Source organism: Ictidomys tridecemlineatus, chromosome 14, assembly GCF_052094955.1.
Source record: "Ictidomys tridecemlineatus isolate mIctTri1 chromosome 14, mIctTri1.hap1, whole genome shotgun sequence".
Classification (NCBI taxonomy): Eukaryota; Metazoa; Chordata; class Mammalia; order Rodentia; family Sciuridae; genus Ictidomys; species Ictidomys tridecemlineatus.
The window spans coordinates 69,220,744-69,241,260 of record NC_135490.1 but is presented as its reverse complement, the minus strand read 5'-3'; the positions used below and the strand labels follow the sequence as shown (position 1 = coordinate 69,241,260).

The following is a 20,517-nucleotide window of genomic DNA, read 5'->3' as shown; positions in this document are numbered from 1 at the left end:
CATGACTTTACCCCAAAATTTCAGAAGGTTTAAGTTATGGAGCTTTGCTTGAGAATATGGCTTCCCATTTATTCAACAAGAAAGAAGAGAGGGAAACACATTTCTTTCCATTCTAAATATGCAGAGCTATATGGCTGCTATAGTAAAAGGACTTACCAACATTCAACTTTTTTTTTTTTTTAGATTGTACTATACTAGTTTATCCTTACCCAGCAAGTTCTTGCTAAAGATAGTAGGATTCATACATTTTAGAGGCAAAATTTTCCTGTGATTTTGGAAAATTAAGGGAAATTAGTAATATGTGTAGGTATGTGTTTGTGGGGGATGTAAATTAGACATATAGAAAAACCTCCAGTCCTCGCTCCCACTCCATTAGCTCACATAAGCCTTAATCACTATCTAAAATTCTTTTCATAGGTTGCTCTTTCTAACTATAGTGTTGAACACTGTCTTGAGTAGCTACCTGAGAAGGCTAATATCTTTGGGCATAGGAAAGGTATATAGGAAAGATATATAGAGAGCCAGATCAGCTGGGACAGAGGATGCCCAGGCCAGGGTCTAGAAGGGCATCCAAGTAGAGAGCTGTTAGCTTGCAGCCCTGCATGAGGGTGAATTAACAAATGCATGCTCCTTTATAGATTCTAAAACTATATGAGGAAGGATGAGGTGCTTTGATTGGTAGCTCTTTCAAAATCCTTCTTAAATGTACCTCCTAAAGAGCCAGCTTCTATGACTCTCAATAGCACAGTTCATATACTCCCATATGGTTAGGAAAGAGTTGCCTCAGGGTGAATTATATGTGCAGATTCCCAAGACCAGAGAGAAGCTTGCGAAAGCACACACAGATCGGTGATTCTTAAACAGGGATCCAGATTGGGGTGAAGTGGGCAGCAGCCAGAAGTTGGGGGAAGCCACATGCATCCCACGCTGCCATCTTGAGAATCCCTGTGTAGTAAGAGGCACAGCTGGTGGTGGCAGTGGTGTACACACTAGAGATATGGAGACCAGGAGAAGTAACTGTGATCCAGCCTTAGGTCCAGTCATCTCATGTACAGATAAGCAGTTAGGACCTGGACTAGGGTTAGCGGGTTTTTCCTACCATACTAGGCTGCTCTTGGGATCTCATGCTCTATCCAAACGCTTTTATGTTACAAAGTGTTTTTTGGTATGCAAAGTACAATTTTTTTCAAGTAGCTAGGAACCTTTTGATGGGGCTCATGACAGGCTTATAAAAAAGAAAAAAAATAAGTATGAACAAATGAAGAAGAACCAGGATGCCTTGTCAAAGTAATGGAAGTGGCTGATACTAGGAACAAATACGGAGCAGTCCTGTTGTATCAGAATAATATAATATAATGTAGTAACATTGTTTTAAATAGTTGATATATATTTAATTTAGTTACTGGATTCAGAGTTTACTGTCCATCCTTGTAATTTTTCCAGGAACAAGATGAAATCATTCAATTTAATTTGGGGAGAAAGTACTGTATATTTTACAGAAAGCTGAAGAATTGGTTTGTAAACTGCTCTTGTAATTCTGGCACATTAACTTTTCTCTTTAGTCCCTTCATTGCTGGATGATTTATGCAGAGGTCAAGAGGCCAGGCTGGGCTATAGCTGCTTCAGTTTTCTATTATGTAAAATGACCTCAGTATTTGTTTTTTCCTTGTAGGATCTGTATTCCCTTCAGAGACTCCTACCAAGTGGCTGATCATGTGAAGGACCATGCTATTTGATTTCACTCCTACTACTTTTCATTTACATTACACATTAAGTCATGAGAAACAACTGTCACTCTCCGAGGGAGGAAACTGCCATGATTTATAAAGTCAAGAAGTAATTTCCTTGTAACCACAAGATGACTCAGGTTAGTAGCTTTCAGCTCTTACTGCAATTCAAATACTGTGTTTTTGATAATGTGCATGTTAAATAAACCTAATTAATCCCAAATCCCATAATTGTAAATGCATAACAATGTGATATAAAGTAAGCTGAAGTTTGTTTGTGCACCAAGTAGAAAAACATTTGAAAATATTTTTTGGGTGGGGGGTGCGGGGGGTAAGGAAAATCTTACAAACTTTTATTTATTTTTGGTGCTTTTCTAAGACGTTAGTGATAGTTTTTTAAAATAATATAGAGATGTTAAGTTTGAAGTACCCATGAATTAAAAAGCATAAAAGCTATATATATTACATTTAAGTCTTTTTAATAATATAAAGCTTTTTACTGTCTTGACCAACTTGTATTTGGAATTAGGATTTGAGCGTATCTTTGAAATTTAATGCAGAAATTTTTGCTCTTTCTCTTTCTCTAATACTTGTCTTCTATGGCATTTAAAATAGAGGAAGAATTTATAATACTTATAGTTGGCTTTAGTTATTAAAATGTGGCAATTATATACCTAAGGTATGTCTATAAAACAGATCACTGCTAGGGCAGGGAATCTTAAAACACAAAACAAATCCAGGTAAGCTCAGTCTCAGTGCTGCTTTCCTATGAGTGCTGCTAAGCTCGTAGTAGTATATTTATAATTTATGACCAAAGACTTGAAGAACAACTTGCTGGAGTAAAGTATCATTGTTTTGCAGAGGAAGTCAAAGAAATAGCCCATTGATTCATTTACTATATAATTAATTGTTCACACGCATATGTATATGATCCATACATGGGATCCATATATATATAGCTTGAATTATATTTATCCCATATATGTGTTATCCATAGATACATCATACATATCACATGTATGTATATATGTGTATGTATACGTGCATGTGTGTGACCATGTATATACATGTGATCACACACATATGGATCAAATGTCATAGCCACCCTCCAAGAACTTATAATACAGTTGCGAACACAGAGTTGGGAGCTTAAAATGGTATCAGGAGAAATGACCTAAAAGAGGTAGAGATGATAAATGTTCAATATGTAGAAATATAGGAGAGACCATTTTTATTTATAGTTATCCACAAAGCCTTTATGGAGCAAGAAGAAGCTGTGCTAAAATTTGAAAACCAGGTAAGATTTTGAAGGGGGATGTGATAGGAGAGCATTTCAGATGATAAAGTTATAGATGATAGAGAAAGTTTGCTGGATTCACCAAAGACATGAATAAGGGATAGTATACAAGACCCACTCAGGAAAAAGTGAGTAGATGTGTTAGCCATTTTCTGTTCCTGTGTAAAACATCTGAGGCTGGGTAATGTATAGGAAAACAAGTTTATTTAGCTTGTAATTTGGGAAGTTGAAAGTCCCAGATTGAGTGGCTGCATTATTTCAGCCTCTGGTGAGGGCCTGCCAGGCCACATCACAACATGCTGAATGGAGTGTGGCAAGAGTGTGCAAAAGAGGTAGAGTGAAGACACGGTGACCCAGGAAGTCAGAGGAATTTAGGAGCCTGGCTTGATCTTTTCACAGTAACTTGCTCTTGCAAGAACTGACCACTCCACAAGAACAACATTAATGCCTTCGAGGGAGGATGCTCTCATTACTGCATTAGCCTGCACTAGGATCTTAAAGATCCTACCTCTTAAAGCTTCTACCACCTTAACAGCACCATACTGGGACCAAACTTCCAGCTTGTTCAACTCTGGGGGACAAACCCAAACCCTAGCATATTTCTTTGGGTGGAGCTGAGATTGCAGTTGTGGCAATTACAGTACCTGAGACAGGACAGGTAGGCTGGCTGGCCCCAAGCTGTGGAGGGTTTTCATGGCAACAGAGGACCCTTGAAGGGTTTTTCAACAGGAGGGAGTATTAGTAAAAGGATATTGCAGGAAAAATAATCCAGCACTGGCCTGAAATAGAGTTCTAATCTTCTTCTTTGGATCCATGGGGTGGGGATTACAAATTGTAGGTAGAAGCCAGGCATGACACAAATGATTTATTGCCCCTAGGGACAGGAACCACTCTTGGGAACAAAACAAAGCCTTCTCAAACCTAGATCCCTATATGTGTAGGTCAAGTGCAGTGTCTCATCTCTTTGATGACATATGAGGAAAACCTTTTCCCTGTCGCTGAAAATATTTGGCAACACTGAGGTGGATGGGTACTGGGGACTGAACTCAGGGCCACTCAATCACTGAGCCACATCCCCAGCCCTATTTTGTATTTTTATTTAAAGACAGGATCTCACTGAGTTGCTTAGTGCCTCTCTTTTGCTAAGGTTGGCTTTGAACTTGTGATCCTCCGGTCTCAACCTCTCGAGCTTCTGGGATTATAGGTGTATGCCACTGTGCCCAGCAATATTTTTACTCTTGATTTATGTGTGCATGTGTGCACTTTGCAGTGATCATTAGGAAGTTATACACTTGGGGAAAAAAAATCTTTTTCATTTTGTTTTATTTGTGGACATACCACATATTTAAAGTTGCCTTGGAAATCATGACCGTTGGATATACACCTCAATGTTCACCCTTTCTGTCACTCTTTCCATTCCAGAAACATAGCATTCAGGGAGATCATTCAAGGTGGGGACTGATGGGAGGGGATGTCTTACACAGGGACATAAGGAAACTTTAGGGTGATGGATTCATCATCATGCCTTGCTGGCTTCCTGGGTGTATACATATGTCAGAACTTATCAAACTATACACTTTAAATATGTGCAGGTTGTCATGTGTCAATTATACCTAAATAAAAGTATTTAAAAATAAATAAAAAAATAAAAATTAAATTTAAAAATAAAAACAGAGATATTGCTCACTTGGCTGGAGTTTCATTCTTCATCTACTCATTAAACATATTTAGTCTGAGAAGCAAAGGACATGTCATTTCAAAATGTGTCAGATTGATATATTGATTGTGTCAAGCGAAAACACCTGAGGAACTATAACTTCAGAATGGGCCATTTGACCTGTATATTACTACGGGCAGCAAGCCATGAAGATTCTTGTGGGACGGATGTCCTTCACATACAAGGTTGAGAATTCACCCCGATCACCATAGACTCATAACTGGGGCTGCAGTGAACCTGAATAAGCAAAAGTTGCCCTCATCTTGCACTTGCTTTTATGTCCGTGCCCACCATGTAGCTACCCTTACCCAGATCCATCTGTCCTTTCATTCTTTCCAAACTTACTACTTTTTGTCTAAAAAGCATTAAAAGTGCCATGCTTTAGTCATTTCTTCAGACTTCACTAGCTCGTGAAGATCCCCACGTACATGCAAAATTAATAAAACTTTTATGCTTTCTTTTTTTTTAATATCTTTTAGTTGCCAATGGATTTTTTTAAATTTTATTTGTTTATTCATATGTGGTGCTGAGGATCCAAACCCAGGGCCTCATACATGCTAGGCAAGCGCTGTAACCACTGAGCAACAATCCCAGTCCCTTTTATGCTTTCTTTTATTAATCAGCTCTTATATTAATTGTGTTCCTAGATTTCAATCAAAGAGCTCTAAAAACTAAGGCGTGTAGAGGGTATCTCTTTTCTCCACAATACCTATAAGTCTAGTGCTAGATACTGGGGGCTAAATAAACATAGAAGGAAATGTTTCTTCTTTTAAAATTAAGAATCCAGTAAAAGTACCTAATTTTCTATGATAGAAGTACCCAAGTCTTCAATAGTATATGATAACTTTGCAAAACATTTCAAGTCCTATAGAATTTAGGCATTAAATCTTCTAAGATTGGAGAATATCATAGGTAAAAATTACTACTTTGTTCACAACATTAAATTAAATTTTTAAAATACGATATGAAACTGTATCCAGTTTTCTAATTTTTTAATAATACATCTACATGAGATAGGAAAGATTCATCAAGAAAAAATTAGTAGCAAGTTACTTTTTTAAATTTTTTTGAGTTGTAGATGGACACAATATCTTTATTTTATGTTTATGTAGTGCTGAGGATCGAACCCAGTGCCTCCCACGTGTGAAAAGAGCACTCTACCACTGAGCTACAACCCCAGCTCATAGTAAGTTACTTTCTAATAGGACATTTTCATTATTTAGATAGTTAGCATTTCTTACAATGAGCTAAGCTATTCATTCCTTTCTTTGTTTCTTCTTCTTCTTTTTTTTTGAAAAGCCTAAAATGCCTCTGGAGACCTAACCTTCCATGACAAGAAAACTTTCCTTGCAGAGAGCAGGGAAAGCGAATTTAGCAAGCCACACACTGGCCTGTGCAGCTGCTGCCAAGCAGCTAATCATGTTTAATACTCTCAGCAAGTCCCATGGCTTTGCCTGAATTCAAGTGGGCGAATGTTATCCTAATCACATATCCAAAAAAGGAAATCCGAACACTGGGACTTCCCAATGGGATCCTGATGCTAGAAGCAGGAATTGTTCATGTCCTTCTGACTCTGCATTCATTGGGAAATATATTAAACCATTTCCCCCTCCTGTCAACTTCCTGTTCCTTTCTCCCCGCTCTTCCATCCTCCAAGAAGTAAAGACTGCAAGTAAAACAAAACCCCTGGTGTAAAAAGTCTGCTGAATTAGGGTGGACTCTTCTGATGGTAAGGTCAGAAATTCTACAATATTAAGCATAGCGGAAATTATGGACTCTGTGTGTTGAAAAAGGTAAGGTGTAATCCTCAGAAGCCAAACCTCAGAGACTTGAACAAGAAATCCATGCTGCCATGACTCATTCTTCTCATTTATCTTTCCTCTCAGATTGTTTTACCTGACTTCACCCTCTCTACCTAAAGACAGGTCTTTTCTGTACAGTACAAAACATGCTGCCAACACCTTAATCTTTACATCCTTCAGTTCTGTGATGCCAAAGGCAGCACCATTTCTTATTAGCCCCATACTGAGATATCTTAGACAGCCACAGTGCTAGGCTCGCCTTTCATCACCAGCCCACTTCTGACCAAGGCCTGTGGCCCAGGATATGGGATACCAAGAATGGCCAGGCCTGGGTCATATGCTCATCCAGGGAGGGCAAGATACAAATGATCAGAAGAAGGTTGATGATGAACAGAATTGGACAAATAAAAAACAACAGCTATTCTAGTTTACTGAGTTGGATAAACCTCTAGGGGTCTTCTAAAATTATAAATCCATTCATGCTTCCTCTCCCCATGCCTGCAACATAAAGCTTCCTGCCATTTCACTTCGAATAAAATCCAAGTTAGTTCTGATTTTCAGGGCTGTACTTTATATGACGAATCCCTACCTTTCACATGATCTTCCCTTCTCTTGCGGCGTCAGCTACAGGAGCCTTCTTTCCCCAAGTATGTTTTAACCTTTGGGCAATGAAACTAGTTCACTTATCTTTACATGCTTAACCTTTCTTATCCTTCACTCCCTTTGTCTGTCTGTCTCCTCTCTTCTCTCTCTTCTTGTTCCCAACCTCCCAAAACACACACACACACACACACACACACACACACACACACACAGCAGGTTTATTGTTGGGAGACAATTCTCCACGTTTTGCTCTCATTTCTGCATGTGTGTATCAACTTTTGTTCTAGACTATCTTTTCAAGGATGGTTGGATAGCTAATGGGCTTGAAATTCAGCCACAGGGCTGCAAATGCCCCAATGTACGATTCACTGATCCTCAAAAAGAACTTGGAAGATTCAAGGAAGAGGGTTTGGACATTTTATTACTCTCCTGCTTCTTGGTGGCAGCAGATTAGGATGCAATGGAGGGCCACATCACACCCACAAGCAGGAAGAATATATATGATAGGTTGCATGCCAACTGCACAGGTGGATTCCTTCAGATGTTTTTCTTAATGAGAACATTCTTTTACTTTACAACCAAGGTTGCTCTGCTTTGATCCTCACCTAAGGATTAGAGACAAGGGAAGTGACCAACTTCCCTCCTCCATTTCCTTTGTTATACATTCTTTAGAGTCTTTCTTATCTCACTGCAAGCTTTCCTAAGGCACTGACTAATGTTTAACCCAACATGTCTCCTTTAGGCAGAGAGCAGATTTATCCTTTTTTTTTTCTCTCTGATAATAAAATGTCTCTCTTCAGGGCAAGAGTAATGTAGGTTGACTAGGAGCCCCCTTGTCAGATTGAGCTGCCCTGAAGTTGGAGATTCCTCATCTGTAATGCAAACTCACTGGTTGTAGATTTTCTGCCTCGGCATCATCTATCTGCATGAGACTTGAGGCCAAGGGGAAACATTGCAAACCTCAGCTCATGCTGTGTGCTGTGCTTTGAAAAATAACAACCTTTGTCCATGACCTTGGAGTCTTGTGCCTTCTTCCAGCATCCAAGAAACTTGCAGGATAAAATCTCAGATGTTTGGTGGTTCGTTAACATCTGTGTAATTTACTTCCAGTCAAAATTCATACTTTTAAAGTTTACTTTTCCCTATGTTGTAACATAGGTTATACCAAAAATTAACGAAACCAAGCCTAGAGGTATAGCTCAGTGGTAGCAAGGTTGTCTAGCATGCACAGGCCCTGAGTTCCAGCCTCAGCACTGCAAGAAAACCACAACAATAAAAGTTGCATAACCAACACTACAATCAAAACATGGACTATTTCTGTCACCCTGAAAAATATCCTCATTCCCCTTTGCAGTCAGTTCCGACCCTCTATCTCAAGCTCTGGCAGACACTAATCAGAATCTAGTACATTTAGGCTTTCTCTGATAATTAGGGGGAAAAAATCTTTTAAATGACTTCAGAGATTAAGAAAACAAAAAGAACTTGAACTCCGAAGCGTCAGCAGGATGCCTGCAATAGAAGCAAACAGGAAGGGAAAGCACAGACTGGGCTTTTTTTAGAGTCAGAATAAGAAAGATTTGCAAATGATTGATAGGTCATGAACAAGTATAGGAAGTATTAAGAAGTAGCTAAAAGCAGCGTGTTCCTGAATACCAGTCCGAGACCTAGGGAGGGCAATCAGAGTTTGTCAGGGAAGGGGAGGGACAGCAGAGTTGATTTAATACTCAAGGGGTTCTTGTGTGCTTCCATCAGCTTCCTGGCAAAATTAGTTACTACTTTCTGTTCTCAGTTTTGCTTATGGTGTTTTGTTGTTGCTGTTTGTTTTCTAGTGTTGGGGATTGAATCCAGGGCCTTGTGCATGCCAGGCAAGTGCTCCAACACTGAGTCACATCTCTAACCCTTACTTATTGGTTTTGTTCTAATGTTTACGATTTCTTTTAACTGTTAGCGTTCTATTTTTTGTTTGTTTGTTTGTTTGTTTGTTTCAGGGTTCCATTGTAAGCTTTACAAGACTGCTTGAATAGTAGCAATGAAGGTAAGATATTGTAACAATACATGACAGCATCCAGAACACTAATTATTTGAAGTGTAAAATCATATTTTACTTTTCAGTGTTTTGAAATGTTCTTTAATTAAAAACAGTGTACCTGCATAGGAAAGATATAGTTATAAGAAACAGAAATAAGCTGAAGTGAAGAATATTTTACAGCTAAAATGGGATGTGATGGAGAGTCAAAGTTAGGGAGTGAAGTACATCAAAAGCAAGCCCAGACCTATAAAATCAACAGGTTTCTTGGAGTTGAGTTACCCTGAGCTGCTGCCTAGACCCCACACAGGAACTAAAACACTAAGATCAGATAAGCCAGGCACAGTGGAGCATGCCTGTAACCCAGCTGATCTAGAGGCTGGGGGTGGGGGGAGTGTCACAAGTTCAAAGCCAGCCTCAGCAACTTAGTGAGGGCCTAAGCAACTCAGTGACACCCTGTCTCTAAATAAAATACAAAAAAAAAAAAAAGAAGGTTGGGGATGTGGCCTAGTGGTTGAGTGCCCCTGGGTTCAACCCCTGGAACCAAAAAACATAAAAAATAAACAAGAAGATCAGATATCGGTTATCCCTCTCAGTTTCCCTTTCTCCTCTCCACAATCTTTATAAAAAGACTGTGTCCTGCTTTTCTCACTATAGCTACATTTATTTTTCAGATCCGTTTTCTCCTGATTCATCTACATGTGCATGGTTTAAAATAGATTCCCAAACACAGGCTCCAAGTGACCACATCCAACCACCTGCAGGCATCTGACTATGCAGGTCCTTAGTTCAGCTCCTTAAGGCTGGACCAGACTCACCCATGAATTGTCTCCCTGTGGATCCAGTTTTCAGTGTGGGTCCAGCCAGCATAGCTAGCATCTAGCATGTGCTCCAGAAGCAGCTTCTCTCAGATATACGGTGATGAGCAACTGCTAGGCTTCCTTCTGACTCTTCACTTAAAATTACATGAATGTTGAAGGAGACCCCAGGGAATATAGTTCCCTTTGTTCTGGGGATACTCTTAAATTGGAAAACATTAAAGTAACATTTCCCAAAATGTCACCTGCAGAATATAGTTCTATAAGAAGACAAGAGATATTTAAAGAAAGAAAAAAGCATTATAGGCACAATGATTTTGAGAAAACCAAATTTAAAAAAAAAAAATCAATTGGGACACTTTAGTAGGTTTCTCAAACCTATAGTATGGTAGTGTACATTTTGGATATCAAAGAAGGGGCAAAAATCTGGGGCTTTGACTCTTGACCCCTTCATCTGGAACATTTTATTGCTCTGGAATTTGGTAGTACACAGGTTGGGAAACTTGACTGAACTGATTCCATATTCTTGCTTCAACTGGAATCCTGTGCTCTTTTTTTTTCCTTTTCTTTTCGTTATTTATCTATTTATTTTGGTACTAGGGATAGAACCCAGGGATGCTTTACCACTGAGCTACATCCCCTACCATTTTATGTTTTATTTTGAGACAGGACCTTGCTAAATTGCTTAGGGTCTCACTAAGTTGCTGAGACTGGCCTATAACTTTCGATCCTCCTATCTTAGCCTCTTCAGTCACTGGGATTACAGGCATGTGTCACAGTACCTGTCACTTTTATTTTACTACTATTTTACTATTATCTTACTCATGCTATCAAATTCACAAGGAATTTGCTTTTATAGTATATATAACATTCACATAGAAAATTTTATAGGAGGAGCTGGGGCTTGGGCTCAGTGGTAGAGCACTCGCCTTAGCATGTGTGAGGCACTGGATTTGATCCTCAGCAACACATTAAATAAATAATTAAATAAATAAAGGTATTGTGTCCAACTACCAAAAAAAATATATATTATAGGAAATTTAAATCCAGAGAGTTTTAGAAATAGCATTTTGGACAGCCCCGACTATATAAATCAGTATTCATGGTCAGCAATTTATTCTGCAGCATTTAAACTTAACTATAAAATATAATAAAAATGAAATGGATTCATATTGCCAACTCATTTAAGAACAGCAGTCTCAAGGTTACTTATAGTCAAGGCCAGGCAACTTGGGGGAGAATTAAGAGAAATGTCTCCAAGTAGTGCTGTTCTGATACTACACATTCTGAGCTTAAATTGGAACTATTTCTTAAATGCAAATTGGAAGGAATCAAGTTTATGTCAGTTGTCACTTAACATTTGCAAGTACAATAAAATTAAATGTATTTTTTTCAGGGTTCTCCAAATTATACCATCTGGTTGATTTCTTGAGGGAAGAATTTAAATAGACTTCAATCTATTGAGATTTTTGATTTAAAAGAAAAGCATGCAGTGTTTGGATACTTCTCCTATGTGAGCAGTTAAAGCCAGCCATATATTTACTTTGTAAATTCCATTTGAAGGTGCCACATAAAAATCTTTCAATTTGCGTGGAAGTTTTGTCAGGCCTCACAGATTAGATTTATATGGTTTAGCAGTCTGGTAGGGCGTTTTGAAGGGACTGTGGGCAGGCCCACCAAGATAAAAGACAGCCTATTGCTTCTAAAGAGTAAATCCCCCCCAAATCAATCAATATCTCTCTCTCTCTCTCTCTCTCTCTCTCTCTCTCTCTCTCTCTCTCTTTTTTTGCAGTAGAAGGAATGATGGAATTAGGTACATGGGAATTTGGTGATCCTGGTGGGAATGATTGTTTTGTGCAAGAATCAACAGTGGATGCTTAAACGGGAGATGAACATATGAAAAACAGAATGTGTGGGAGTCACAAAGTATCTCTCCACCAGATATTTGTTAAATTTATAAAAGGTACTTTACAGTGACATGACCTGGTAGATGCCATTTTACCCAAGTGCCTCCCACTTCACAGGCTGGAGGTAGGGAAGAGAGGACAGAAGCTATCCAGGGACAATACTTTCCTTTTGTCACACTGAACAAGCACTCTGGGAAGTGGAGGGTCCCCGCCTTTGCCTCACTCTCCTGTGTGACATTTGTTGGGGGCCTGCTTTGCCTAAGTGCTAAAGATTCAGCATTATATAAGACAAGTCCCTGCCCTTTAGGGCCTTCCAGCTAATGGTAGAGCTACATATCTAAATACAACTATGACAGAACTTCGTGACACATATAGATATACCATAGAGGCAATTGTCCAAGGGAAGGTGCTGAGCTAGCTGTTAGGCACAAGTAGGGACAAATGGGTTTTTTAATTATTGAAAATACTTTAATGCTGATGGGTAAAAGCCACCAAATCCTTGGCCTTGTCCCTGGGCTGCCCCCTCACTCATATGTCACACTAGAATAAAGGATTAAGTGCTAAGCAGCTGGGACCTCCAGGACCTGCCCTTGTACCATTCTCATTCCTTTCTAATTGACCTCGTCTCACAAGGAAGGTCAGGGAAGCCTTCTTGAAGGAAGTGGTGCTTATGCCAAAATGAATAGAAGTCAGCCGCATGAAGCACAGTATCTATTCAGGGCCCTGGATGTCAGGGAATGTATCACTTATGAGAAACCATGGATCATTGGGTGTTCCAAGCTCTTTGATACTGGGGGAGGATGTGAGAAATGAATCCTAAGAAATAAGTTGAGGACAGATCAGAAAGGCTCTGCATGACCTCCTACACCAACTGTACTCAACTGGACAACTATAAAATGCCTTTGGAGAAGTGGCAGCATTGTAAGCAACTCAATGAGATCTAGATTTCAGAAAAAAAATAGTTAAGGCATAATTGAGGGAAAAGCATTGAAGAGTTAGAAAATGCATTTGCAGACTGTTGAAGTAATTCAGGCAAGAAATCAGCACCTTATTTAAAACAGAAGCAGTAACGGATGTGGAAAAAATGGCTGAAATCCAAAGACATTTAAAAAGGTAAAATTCCTAGGGCTTCTTGATTGGAGTGAAGAACTACTTGTTATAAAACGTTAAAAATCTATTTAGCCTCAGATAGAATGATCTTATCGGAAGTGAACCATTTGGTAAGAATGTGCCTATGCTTCCAAAATTGAAGAATTCATCTTGCACAGGAACTTACAAGGATTAGCTCATTCCCCAACCATTCTTTTCTGAAGATTAGCAGATGCATACTTTGCTAATCTTTTGTCAACCGTGCGGTTACATGAAAGTTTCCTTGCAGCACCGAGAAAGCATAAGAACCCTACCACTTTTGCAGTTGTAGGTCCCGAGTTCAGGAAGTCTGCACCTCCCTCAGCCGCCTCTGGTGCGTTCTCTGACCTGCTTGCTTTGGGTGGGTCCTGCTTTCCCCAGGATGGATCATGAAGCTGCCCTGCTGGAGAAGCAGCACGTGCATGATGTCTATGAGAACACGGCCCCCTTCTTCAGCGACCTGCAGAGCAAAGCCTGGCCCCGAGTTCGCCAGTTCCTCCAGGAGCAGAAGCCAGGCAGCCTCGTCGCTGACATCGGTAATCCAGGCTTGTGCCCCCTAGCTTGACGTAGATTCCATCACGCCTGTTCTTTTCAGATTCATTTTTCATTTTTATTGTAACAAGAACCCTGAAATGGTGCCCTTGGCCTGCCCGTTCCTAGAATATTCTCTTTTTATAGCAGAAATGCATACCATCAAGTCACAAAGAAGATAGAGCACAGCTTCAAGCCTGCATTTAGATAGGGTCCATCTTTGCACATTCTCCACCAAAGCTGACCTAATCAATTGAATGAATAAGATAGAAACGATAGTGACAATGATAATTTCATATGTAGTGACGGTCATATTTATAAAATGTGTTTTACAGTGGAGACTCACCTTGGGTAAAAGAGCCAGAATCGTGGGGCTATGGAAGAGGTCTTACATCCTTTTATTAATCTCATGGTTCCTCTTCTCTTTTATTGTGTAGTTATTTTGTTATTAGAGCGTAGCTTTAAATGGATAACATTTTCATAATCACTGATTTGTCTGGAAGACTTTAGCGCTGTATCTTTCTGAATCAAGAAGTGATAAACCACAGCTCAGTAGATCTAAGACTAAAATTAACATGGGGTTGGTTTCCCACTGAGGCATGCCTATCTAAAACTGCTTTCTAGCAATTACACCGTTGATTGTGCCCGTAAGAATCGTTAAGTCTGCAGTTACAATCTCTCAGTCTAATTGACCCACTCAATAAGGGTAAGAGAAACACATAAATGTCCACAGTTCCTGGCTTGTTATATGGTTATAAACAGTGTGGAATTTTTGGAAGAGGAGCATGTCACATTGAAATTAAGAGTCTTTGAAAAATACCACTGTAATGTCAATTTTAAAAAATAAATCTGATTTCAGAGGTTGGGGATGGAATTCAGTGTGGAGTATGTGCTCTGCATGCATGAAATTTTGGCTTCAGTCCCCAGCACCTCATAAGGGGGAAAAAGATTTCAGAAGATGCAGTGATTCTGAAACTCCTACTACCCACAGTCTAAGCAAAGTACCAAGACCTTAAAATTAATGGGGGAGTGGGTATTCAATAAATGGCTTTGGCACAATTGTACATATAATAAGAGAGTTACTTTCTTATAGCTTTCACCAAAATAAGTTCCACATGAAGCAAAGATACAAGAAAATGAAATCATTGAAGGACTAGATGATGATTAGTTTATTTAAAAATATTTTCCAAAGCAAATGGCCTCTCTGCATATAACACATATGCACACACACCTAAAATTATAAAATAGAATTGTCATTATTTGTGGTATTCATGTTTTACGAAGTTCTCATAAATACAGAATTAGTGAATACTGAAACATTTTCTGAGAAGAATTATAGGAAGGGTTCCTGTAAGACTTTGGTCACAACATTTTTGTCAGTGTATCAATGCATAACCTTGAGTTCCTGTTTAAAGGCATCTTACTTACTATCTATTGTTGATTCATTAACACTGAACTCACAACAGCACATTACAACTCATACTTGAACAAAGCTTATCATTTCCATATTTTGTTCCTAAGAGACCTTACAGCCTTCTTCTGTTCTGAAAGACTAGACTATTGGGGGGCCTTTTGAAAAGAAAGATCACCAACAAAATAATCACAAAAATGCAAAAAACATGGCACTCGATAGATTATGGAAAGAAAACTTATTTATAGTGTTGACCGAGATAAAAATCAATCTAGTCAAGAACAAAGGATAATTACATGTATTTTGGGACTTATTAGGATTAGAATCCAGGAGACACTGAATTTAAGTAGCCATGAAACTGTGCTCTTAGGTTTTGCAAGAAGATGCCCGCTTTTATAGCATAAATAGCAAGGCAGGTTGCTAATTACACCACTTGTTTGTCAGGAATTATGATTATAAGAAAGGAAATAGGCACATTCTCAGTCTCTGGACAGTTTTAAGGGGGAAGAGGAGTCTCACAAACTGTTGCAAAGACTGGTGAATTTCATTCCAGAAAATTGCATTTTGGCCCAGTTAACAAGAACAGTATGTCCTGGGGTGGTGTAGACAGCTCCGTTCAAAGATCAGCTGCAGTTGTGTCTGAAACCTGGCTTAACAAGTTCTCCCAACGCCATTCTAAGTGCCTGGGATCAACGCAGCTCCACTTAGATCTCCCCTGGCAACAGCAGGAGAGCTGAAACAGGAAGGCCCGATACAAGGATCTTGGGCAGGTCAATGTTTGGGCTGCTGTGTCAACGCCCATGTCTGAGAGCGACCACGCAAGTGCTCAGACTTTAGGGTTACAAGTAAATTTTAACATATAAAAGAATAAGCAAAGATGAATCTATTAGGAACAAAGATCAACTGTATTGATAACTTTCACTCCCGTGGAAACTAAAAAATACTGTAAGACAAAAATCTAGATAAATATATAAATGAAGTCAAAAGACAAAAAAAACCCTGAAGTATCTGCAACACATCTGATAGAAAAAAAATACATTATTTTCTTAATCTCCAGGACATTTTTAAGTCAATATTAAAAAAGGCCCAACATCCTATCATTTGTTATAGTAGGGTTAACCTGGAGGATGTTATGTTCAGTGAAATAAGCAGGGCATAGAAGGAAAATACTGCATGACTTCACTTACATGCAACAACTTTAAAAAGATGAACTTGCAAAGCAGAGAATAGAATAGTGGTTACTAAGGGCTGGGGCAGGGCTGGGGAGGGAGGGGAGGGAAATGGGAAGTTTTTGGTTAAAGGGTACAGAGTTTCAGTTAGACCAAAAAAAAATAATAATTTCAAAAAGGGGAAGAAAAATGACAACCAAGCTGGGCACAGTGGCACACATCTTTAATCCCAGCAGTTTAGGAGGCTGAGGCAGGAGGATCTCCAGTTCAAAGCCAGCCTCAGCAACAGCGAGGCACTAAGCAACTCAGTGAGACCCTGTCTCTAAATAAAATACAAAATAGGGCTGGTGTTGTGACTCAGTGGCCTAGTGCTCCTGAATTCAATCCCTGGTATCCCCCACACACACACACACACACACACAAAAATGACAACCAAAAGAAAATGGGAAAAGGATATAAACAAATCTTTTTTTTTTCAGTTGCTATTTACAAACTGCTTAAAGATATTTTGATAGGCAATCCATTGACAAGGTTCAGCAACAAAGACACATAAGGGTGCAAAACATCATCATCCCAGTCCCTGGTACCAAATAAACCCATGCTCTTAGCTTCTTATGTACCTTGGGATAGGTTATGTAAATATAAGTATCTTTGTGCCTCTAGGAATGTGTTTGGTTGGGCATTTGTAGAGTTGTGTAAGATTTAAATCTACATAGCATTTTATACTAATAGTGACAAGTTAACAAACAATATGTTATTTTATATACAAATTAACAAACAATATGTTATTTGATATACTTTACTGCTACAAATTATGAGCAAATAATATTCTTTGAACACTTCAATGGGAACCAACAATTGGATGGGTAACAAATATTTCTCTGCCCGTTTGTACATATGTTTTGAATTTTGTATAATTCACACTTTTAAACTAGTCAATAAGCAGTAATGTTTTGATGACAAAAGGAAGGATATATTATAAAAATAAAGTTAAGGAAGAAATAGAAGAAAATGAAAGAAAGAAGTCCAAAGGGATGAGCAGAAGAAAAGACAAGCTGATTATAATATGACTATCTTCATAAGGAAAGTTGATTTCTAGGTTTTTTATGTTGCCAAAACCGACTGTTATGCTGTTTAATTTGACTGGTTTTTACATTAGCAATTTATAATTAATTATAATGAGTTAAAACTAGTCAAACATGGTAGTAAAAAAAAAAAAAAATTCAGCAGTAACCAGGTTCCAGTTCCCAGACTGGAAATGTCTAGGCAGTTTCGAAGTTTAGTGGGAAGCTTTTAGTTAACTGAAATGTTATTCACCGCATCACCCCGTTCGCTAGCCAAGCTGATTGGCTGAAGTGTGTGGCAGGCATTCCCAGAGGGAAGCTAAATCTCAGAATCAGGGAGTAAAGGAGCAGGAAAAGTGGCCTAACTAAAAACAACTTCAAAGAGCAGGAATACCACAGTACTTTCAGGCAATACTGTGACCCGGGCAATTATGGCAATACCTTGACCTGAAACACATCATACATAAATGGAGTATAATTTCTCATTCTTCTAGTTGTACATGATGTAGAATTACACTGGTCGTGTAATCATACATGTGCATAGGGTAATAATGTCCAATTTGTTCTACTATCCTTCCTACCGGTATCCCTTCCCCTCCCTTCACTCCCCTCTGTCTAATCCAAAGTACCTCTATTCTTCCCTAACACTCCCCCACCCCAGTCGATTTTAAGTGCATCAGACATGGAGGGCATTGTGTGCTTTGAAATCTTCACTTGCATGAATTTAGAAAGTAGGAGAAAGTCCAGAGCTGGATTTTTTTTTTTTTAACAAAATTCCCTTTTTTTTCCTTGACCCCAAAGAAAAGTATCTTAAAATCTTAAAAAGAAATTAATATTTTTTTACTTGTTGATGTACCTTTATTCTTTATTTATTTATATGTGGTGCTGAGGATGGAACCCAGTGCCTCACACATGCTAGGCAAGTGCTCTGCCACTGAGCCACAACCCCAGCCCCTTAAAAATGTTTTTTGTGTACATAAAAATTAACTTGTCAGTAATTAGGATTCCATTTGCCTCTTAAATCTCAAAGTATTTATTTTCAGTATCAATAGTCATTTTTGACTGACTAAATCCCATACAGCAGACACCATGCCTAATAGAATAAAACATTTCCTCATTTCTGGACTTAAAATTTGTGTATAAAATGCATATAGTATTTGCCTGTTTTGTCATAGGAAAAGAGAATTCTCTTTCAGAGAAGATTTTAGTCAAGAACTCCCAATTTTAAAAAATGTGATTCTTTTTCAAAACTTTGGAGAGAATGTTTGTATTAGTATATCAGCAAATATTTGCCCATACTGGACCCAAACATTTTGTTGAATTGAGGCAATTATCTGTTCTCTCCTTTAGCCATAGTGTGGTGCAGAATACAAAATCCTGGAGACTGTAAGCATGCAGACACTTCCTGGTATCTCTCTTTAGTACTATGCAAGGTTATCACTTAATGAGATTTTGTAAAGGAGCGTGATTATTGTGGACTGAAGCAAAGCATGCTGCAGTATTCAGCTTCTGATTTACATTGAAAATAATGGAACAATTTAGCCTGGCAATATTCTTGATTTCCTTGTGAGGATGGAATCTTCCCCTCACTAGCATCTCAGTGTATGCACTTAGAATATGGATAATTGCATCATATTTTGAAGTTCCACTACTACCTTTTGAAGTGAATGTCATTAGAAATGAATATGGAATAAATCTAATGTCATTAGAAATGAATATGGGATAAATCAAGGATGCCAGGACATTGGAAAGGTATCAGACACTGTTTAAATTTGAAAATACCTCAGTTTCTTCTTTTTTACTCAATGTTTTCTGAATAGTTCCTTTCAGCAGTAATGGTTTATTAACCTATTTTTATTAATATCTTTAAGGTGATTTTCTCTTTCATTTTTCCAAATGTATCTTTCAAGCCAATAAATAAGCAAATGAATTTGCAAGATTTTTTTAAGTATAACTATCATCTTTGAAATATACAGGATTTCAATTTTAAGATACATTGTGAAATATATTTTCCCCATGATTACCTTCAAACAATGGGGCTTTTTCTCATAAGCATTAGGAACAGAGGCTATGAGATCTAACCTTTCTAAGACCTCAGTCATTCTCATTGAGATAATAATGTTGCAAATGTTATATTTATCCATATGCTCTCCACTGTCTCATCTGGCATCAGAGGACTTTAAATTGGTTTTTATTTTTTTTTAGAAGTTTGGAAAGCACCTATTAAGGAGGAGTTAATAAGGAGTGTCATGACGTATTACCGAAGCTGCAAACCAGCAGCTTTGACTAGTGATAGATAAGTAATGGCAATAATATAATAATTGAATGAAATGATGTTAACAATTCTTTTTTTCATTCATTTTAGATTTTTTAAAAAATTTTAAGAAGTCCACGTGAGCCATCTTTTTTTTAATATTTTTTAGTTGTGGATAGACACAATGCTTTTATTTTATTTATTTATTTATTTTTATGTGGTGCCGCTGGATGGCTTGAACAACACACACTTATTTCTCACATATGCGAGGCAAGCACGCTACCTCTAAGCTACAACACCCCTTTCAGATTTAAGAATTTTTAAGAGGGCGTTTTATTGTGTAGATTCTTTTATTTATAGCTACTGAAAGTTGCTGGCAGTAGTTGAACCTAGTGGGCAAATGATAAGAATCTTTGGAGAAGCATCAGGAGAACAAATGCTATAATATACACACATGCACAGTGGGAATACACGTTAAGATAGAGACTGTACCCAGTCTGTCCCTCGTTCAGGTTGCTGAAACTGTCATTCCCAGCAATGGGCTAGCTAACACGTCTAGTTGTGCAAGTGTGCTCAGTCAGACCTAAGGGCATGAACTCAGTGACTATTCAAGAAATATTTCTTTTCCATTCCATTTCTCTTTTCTCTTCTATATGAAAATATGTGAGTGCTCTCTGAAGCCTCTTCCTTTGCCTCCGTGAATACCTTCACACTCATATTCTACCTTGGTGATTTAATGTAAACTTCATATTGATGTGAGAAAAATTATTTTCCTCACTCTCTATTAAAGATTGCATATAACACAGGCTTTTCTTTTATAGGCTGTGGAACTGGAAAGTATCTTAAAGTAAACAGCCAGGTACATACCCTGGGCTGTGACTACTGTGGACCATTGGTAGAGATTGCCCGGAGTAGAGGATGTGAAGTCATGGTATGTGACAACCTTAATCTCCCCTTTAGGGATCAGGGCTTCGATGCCATCATCTCCATAGGAGGTAAGGCAGCAGGGTCACATGTTCATATTTTGCCATGAGAATAACTTACATGGTTGAAGCTACTCTCA

At 38.4% G+C, this 20,517-nt stretch overlaps 1 protein-coding gene across 13 annotated transcripts in view; it reads left to right on the top strand.

The window, feature by feature from the left end:
* Trmt9b (tRNA methyltransferase 9B (putative)) overlaps positions 1–20,517 on the top strand; it is a 60,064-nt gene that overhangs the window by 27,675 nt on the left and 11,872 nt on the right. For 4 of the 13 annotated variants that reach the window (XM_021730162.3, XM_021730161.3, XM_021730160.3 and 1 more), the window contains exons 2-5: positions 1,673–1,867; positions 9,135–9,181; positions 13,407–13,561; positions 20,276–20,449. In XM_021730162.3, the coding sequence (XP_021585837.1) occupies positions 13,408–13,561; positions 20,276–20,449 (328 nt within the window). In that variant the 5' untranslated portion in view covers positions 1,673–1,867; positions 9,135–9,181; position 13,407. Of the gene's footprint in view, positions 1–1,672; positions 1,868–5,853; positions 5,928–6,040; positions 6,535–9,134; positions 9,182–11,782; positions 11,954–13,311; positions 13,562–20,275; positions 20,450–20,517 lie in introns of those variants that run through there. The other 9 variants (XM_078031305.1, XM_078031304.1, XM_078031306.1 and 6 more) reach the window with 9 other exon arrangements.